Genomic DNA, 6,729 nt, shown 5'->3' with positions numbered 1-6,729 from the left:
TGCTGACTTTCCTGTTTCAGAAAGTTCATTTTAAAAACATTTTTTGGGCTGGAGAGATGGCTACTGGTTAAGCGCTTGCCTGTGAAGCCTAAGGACCCCGGTTCGAGGCTCGGTTCCCCAGATCCCACGTTAGCCAGATGCACAAGGGGGCGCACGCATCTGGAGTTCGTTTGCAGAGGCTGGAAGCCCTGGCACGCCTATTCTCTCTCTCTCCCTCTATCTGTCTTTCTCTCTGTGTCTGTCGCTCTCAAATAAATAAATAAAAAATTTAAAAAATATAAAAAAAACCATTTTTTAATTGGTGGTAGGTTTATTTGCATTTGGGTGTGTATGTGGAATGAGGGTACAAACATGAAGCAGCACTTACACAGAGCTCCAAGAACAACTTAATTTCTTTCCTTACCTTCCATCTTTTTTGAGGTTGAGTCTCTTGTTCCTTGCTGCATTTGCTAACCTAGTCAGCCTGCAAGCTTTCAGGAAATCTGCAATCTCCACATCTCACATCTATGCAGGGTTCCTAGGATTACAGACCCATGCTACCTTATCTAGCTTTTATGTGTGTGATGGTGAACTTTGGTCTTCATAATTTTATGGCAGATCTACTGAGTCATCTTTCCATCTTATTATACATGGTTTAATTTTTTACAAGAAGTCATTTTGTTTTCACAAATATTTCTTTTCAGGCAGTGTGATGAAAAGCAGGAGAAATTGCCTACTTGCTTGATAGTAAACACAGGATATGCTTAATATATGTTCTTGTGACAAAATTCCTGTGCTGAAACTGATGATCCAGACATACAGTTCCTTATTTTATTCATTTATTTATTCATATTTCATCCTATTTTTTCTAAAAACGCAAATGTGAGTTGGTTCTTAGTGCATTACTTCAAATTAAGCTGTTGGTTCCAAAAGTTATTCTGTGCACTTTATATATGGACCTCTGTGAATGAAACAAAGCTATTAAGGAAAAAAGGAGAAAATTCTCAAAGGTGTATCAGTCTCACTGAGAAGAAAATCCTATGCTATTTTCCAGGCCTATGGCACTAGAAAGCAACAAGGTCTAGCTCTAAGATGTCCTTTCAAGAGCACATTTGTCTGTTCTCCCTCTTCCTAATACTGCTCCCTTCTTTGCAGGACTTTCATCAGAAAAGTCCTATTCTCAATTTATACAGCAATGTACATATATTCACATATATATTCACATAGCTGTTTACTGTGCATCTATATTATAATGGTACATAGAATATGTAACTAGTGACTCAAAGTAATTCAGTCACATGAGCACACACATTTTAAAGTATAAATGAGAATTATCTAGTGAATTAAGGAAAGACTGGAAATAATGCTGAACTCTGTCTCTACCCATACATGTCACTGTGACATGACATGAGTGCACTATAGAAAACCACTGTTGTTCATAAAGCTGGTAAGGATAGGGGAAGATATGTCAGGGATGTTAACCCAGGTGATACTAGAAACAATCAAGTCTAAGCCAATCAATGAGCAACAATGGACATGAATCTCATGCAGTAGTGCCTGCTAATCCTGTCCGCACTGAGAATTAAAAAGAAGTCACTTTCTACTTCTCACATCTTTTTACCAAATGCATTCTATAGCACAATCTCAGATCCCTACAGGAAAACCTGAGAAACCTTAGGCTTGCTAATTTGAAACCATACAACCTCTCACAGAGTGACCTGTTTGAAAACAGCAGGTACAGAAGGAACCACCTATTAATCTGCTTTAGCCATTCTTCTGACCCTCAATATTATATAAAATCTTTTTTTTTTAATTTGGTTTAATTTTTTTTTTTTTAATTTGGTTTTTCAAGGTATGGTCTCACTCTGGCTCAGGCTGACCTGAAATTAACTATGTAGTCTCAGGATGAAATTTTAGGTAATGTTTGTTTTCTCAAAGTTTTGCTATAATGCTACAAGACCAAGTTTTCAGGGTGGCCCAAACGTGGGATCTTAGTTAATAACTCTCTTCCCTCATGTCTTATTTTAAACCAAAGTGCACAACTCAGACTCCCTTGGTTCTGCAGGAGAGTTTCCTTTCAAGCCTCTTAAGGTTATTTATTGATGGCAGACATGGAGTATCATCTTTAGGCTTTTAGATACCCACACCCTTGTCTCTAACATTGAACCTCATTGAACATGAACTTTGTTCAAGGCATCTTCCACTCAAACTGTAAACCCAGGTCGGGCATGGTGGCTAAAGCATTCAATCCCAGAACTCAGGAGGCAGAGGTAGGAGGATTGCCCTGAGTTCAAGGCCACCCTGTGACTACATAGTGAATTCCAGGACAGTATGGGCTACTGTGAAACCCTACCTAGTAAACCAAAACAAAAATCTAATCTCATAGGCTGCAGAGATGTTCAGTGGTTAAGGTGCATGCCTGAAAAGCCCAAGTACCTGGGTCTGATTCCCCAGTAACAACATTAAGCCAGATACACAAAGTGGCTCATGCATCTGGAGTTCAGCTGCAGAGGCTAGAGGCCCTTGTGTCCCTACTCCCTCTCTCCGTCTCTGTCTCTCTCTCTCTGTTAGTCTCTCTTCTGTCACTCTCTACTTGAAAATAAATGAATTAATTAAAAAATGAAAGCAGGGCTTGGTGATGGACTCCTTTAAAAAGAAATGGAATCTTATCATGAATATTCCTTTACTTACTACTATGGGAGAGGATGTAATGCCCACTTCAGCAAATATAATCAAGGGACAATCACTATCAGGCTATAGGATGTTTCATGACATTATTTCTATTTTTTTTTAGGACAAGAAAGATTTTAGTTCATGGATGTTTGGGAGAAGACAATCTTCTGTAATTTGTTGAAGAAATGGCATGCATAAAACAAAACAGATATTAAAGAGTAATTGGACAGTCAATACCCCAAATTTGAATTAAATAAGGCTCAATAAAATCTTAAAGAAATATAATTCCTTCTAAGCCACTGCAGAGAATTTCATGCACTGCATGGGCATATGAATAAATTTAATGGTTTTTAAATAACACAGTTTCTAGAAGCATAAAGCATTTTTCATTGAAATATTGTTGTATTAAAATAATTAAAAATATTTTTGTACTATGAAGAGTTCTTTGATTCTTGGCTGGAAACTTCATCATGATTATCACAAGAAAATATCCTGGAAGTTAATGTTGTGGGATTTTTCAACCATGACATTTACAGAAAATTTAAGGGTAGTGTAAGGAATACTGTGACTAAATTTAATTTTTCTCTGGCTTTAATGCCTTCACGTAATTCCATACTATTGAAATGGAATTAAAAATGCATAAACCAAGTTATTTATTCTAAAATGATAAATTATATAATGAAAATATATACTGTTTCCTTCTCTTTCTTCCCTATAATACAAAAAAAGAACACAGAGAGGCAGTTCCAAAAAAAAACAAGACATGGTTTGATTTATTTAACATTACTTCTAAAGCACAAACATACTTTGGAAATTGTCATGTCAAGTGAAAAAGTTAATATTCAGAATTAAGTGTACTGAAAATTTTAAAACTGACACGTGAAATTATTCATCAAATAAAACATTTAATATTCACTAATAGTATTAAAAACTGACAATCTGAATTTTTGTTAACTGAAGAAATACATCAAAATTAATACAAATTTTAAAGCTGACAGTCTGAAGCTTTACATCAAAAATAACTTAATATCTAGAATTAAAATTGCCAAAGATTTAAAAACTGAAACTTTTTAGTATGAGGAATATCAAATTTTTCTATTAAGAATCAGAAGTATGAAACTCTATGCTAAGTGAAAGAGTACAAAGGAAAATTGCATATTTTACTTCAAAATTCATATCAAGATAAAGAAAAAAAAACAGAAATGAGGAAAGGAATGAGAGGAAGAGAAGTGGAAAGAACACACAAAGCAATGACATACAAGAGATGCTTCTGTCTGAACTTGTTAAAAAAACTGAGTGAAAAAGCAAAAAAACAAAAAACTGATCAAGCCACATTTAGTCCAGTGACTGCTATGGTAATTGGACTTTGGGAAGTACTGGGCCTTCAGGATGGCATGTGGTCCCCTCTACCTTGGCTTTCCTCATCTTCAGATATATTTGCACTTGCACTGCTGGCACCATGTCTAGGAGTACTCTCACTCTGTGGGGGGTGTCTGTCTGTAAGGTGACTTGTAAGGAACCACAGCATGTGGTCGTGAAAGAGGGAGGCATGGTACAAGTTAAAGTCATCTCCTTTGTGCATGTTGACTCTCACCACATCTTTCATCCCAGGAAGCTCAGTGGGAGCTCTAGCTGTGGGGACCCAGATCTTAACTTCATCCTCTAGATCACAGCTTGCAATCACAGGCAAGTTAGGATGGGTTTCAATAGAATGTACTATACCTCCCTCATCCGCCTGCAATAACTGAACAATATGGCAGGACGATTTTTCCCAAAAGAAAATGTGCCCACAGTCACTACCACTCACCACAAATTCACTTCTGGGGCCATAGAAATGGACACTTTTCACGGTGGCACTATTTCTGTGTCCCTTATATCTCTTCTTGTACTGAGCTCCATCATCATCAGAGGAGATGAAGAGGAAGATGTCATCATCATTATAGCTGGCTAGGAGCTCAGTGCCATCATGACTGTATGTAAGGCCTGTGACATATGAGGGAGAATTGGCTTCAACCAGGTGATGAGGACAGAACTTCTTGAGTACTCCATTGTTCTCTTTCTCATCAATTTTCCTCTGGTCATAAATCCTTACAAACTGATCCTGTCCACCCACTCCAAATTGATAGATATTAGCAGGATTGGTACAGATTGCATATAGTCCCACTTTCTTCTCATTCTCTTTTGTCACAACCACTTTTGAAGCTGGTGGACTTTGCCGGAGGTCAATGTTGAACACAACACCATCTTCACCACAAGAGAGGAACTTGAAAGGGGAGTCAGGCTCCAGAGCCAAATTGTGAGCTGCACCCCTGTGCCTCACCAAACACTTGGTGATCTCAATGGATGGCATAGCAGAGAGGTATGCTACCTGGATGCGCCCATCAAGACCAGACGTGGCCAGCATGGAATCATCACAATTAGGAAGGAACTGAGCCTGCAGGACATTATTTTGGTGGCCACTGTGAAAGTTCAGTACTGGACGCTGATGTACCCAGTCCCACACGATCACATGCAGGTCATCACTTCCACTGGCCAGCCTGGTACCACGCTGGTTAAAGTGCACAGTATTGACACATGCGGCATGGCCTGCTAGACCATACTGTAGGCAGAAGCGCTGGACAAAGGCTCTTGCCCCACAGGCATCACGCACAAAGTGGGCACTTGACCCCAGCTGTCTGTCCCGCAGCCTGGAAAGGACTTGCCAGCGAGGTCTTGGGAGAGAACTTGTCTCTAAGGACAGCCACTGCTCTACAGAATCATTGTCATAAAAGTGACTCTGCTCTCCAATAGCCCCACTGGGCTGAGACCATTCCTCAGGCTCTTCCTGGGTCTCTTCACTGTTCTCCACCACCTCCAATGCATACTGTGTCTGCACATGCTCCACCAGGATTTCTGTATTGCAGCCAAAAGTACTGGAGTCCTCCAAGCTGAGAAGACTGACTCCACCACCATCATCATCACCATCTGTAAGATTGTCACCATTACCATCCTTCACCATCCTCATAGCCATCACCACCACTACCATCACCAAGACCATCACCATCAGCACCTCTACCATCATCATGACCATCACCACCAGCACCTCTACCATCACCACGGCCACTGCAATCACCTTTACCACCACCACCATGGCCATGACCATCACCACAACCATGAGCATCACCACTATCATCACCATCACGTCCATCATGACCATCATTACCACCACTGCCATCATCATGTGTGCCACCACTGCAGACAGCAGTGGCACCAGAATTACCAGGACCCTTACCTTGACCGTCTGTGCAGTCTCGTGTGGGAGCACTGCCATGTCCGTCGCCAGTCCGGGCTCCGGCTGAGCTCAGATCCATTTCTGGTTGGTTGGGTTGTCTGCCGTGGGATGAGGACATCTGTCCCCCTGCCTGGGCGCCATCCTTCTCCTTCTCCTCCTCCTCGGGGCGGCTTTGGTGCTCGAGGTGTGGCACGGCCTTCTCCTCTTTCCCATTCCCATGGCTGCTGCTCGGTTGGTCTTGGTCCGACATTACCAAGGACGACAAAGGTCACAGGGGCAAGGTGTGGAAATCAGCAGACTCTGGAAGTTCAGGGAAGGAAGCAGGCCCACCCTGAATGAAGACCACAGGTCACAGGAGAAGAGCACAGGGGCGAAGAAAACTGAAGGAACGGCAAGTGGCATAGGCCAAAATGGCTGCTGCCACAAACACTTGAGCTCAGGTACTTTAAATAAAGTATGGGAGCCTATGAGGTTCAGAAAGCATCTCAGTTCATCTCTTGCAATATATAAGGACTGCTCTTTTCTTTACTTTTCTTTCTTTATTTTCTTCTCTTCTCTTTTTTCTTTTCTTCTCTTGTATCCCAGATCTTGGCCTTCACACCCACATACCTTCTTTATGTTTATTTGAAGATTGAAACTTGCTACACTCATGGAAAATGGTGTTACTATATCTCTCAGTATTTTGAAGTAAGGATGTAGTATGAAATGATGGTATAGGAAAGAGCACAAACATCTTCACTTAGAAACCTACAGTGCCTGACAAGAAGTATTTTTTTCTTTAAAATCAATTAACACTTTATGGCTGG

The 6,729-nt window shown here is 40.6% G+C and overlaps 1 protein-coding gene across 1 annotated transcript; it reads right to left on the bottom strand.

The window, feature by feature from the left end:
- Window positions 1-4,036: 4,036 nt before the first annotated feature.
- On the bottom strand, window positions 4,037-6,173 carry LOC101596542 (DDB1- and CUL4-associated factor 8-like). Its single transcript, XM_045140519.1, has 2 exons — window positions 5,924-6,173; window positions 4,037-5,883 (listed from the first exon to the last, which is right to left on the bottom strand). Exons 1-2 carry the CDS (start codon window positions 6,171-6,173, stop codon window positions 4,037-4,039), a joined length of 2,097 nt encoding a protein of 698 aa, XP_044996454.1.
- Window positions 6,174-6,729: the final 556 nt, after the last annotated feature.

Source organism: Jaculus jaculus, chromosome X (genome assembly GCF_020740685.1).
Source record: "Jaculus jaculus isolate mJacJac1 chromosome X, mJacJac1.mat.Y.cur, whole genome shotgun sequence".
Classification (NCBI taxonomy): Eukaryota; Metazoa; Chordata; class Mammalia; order Rodentia; family Dipodidae; genus Jaculus; species Jaculus jaculus.
The sequence above is the reverse complement of the archived record's forward strand: the minus strand, read 5'-3'. Positions and strand labels throughout refer to the sequence as shown.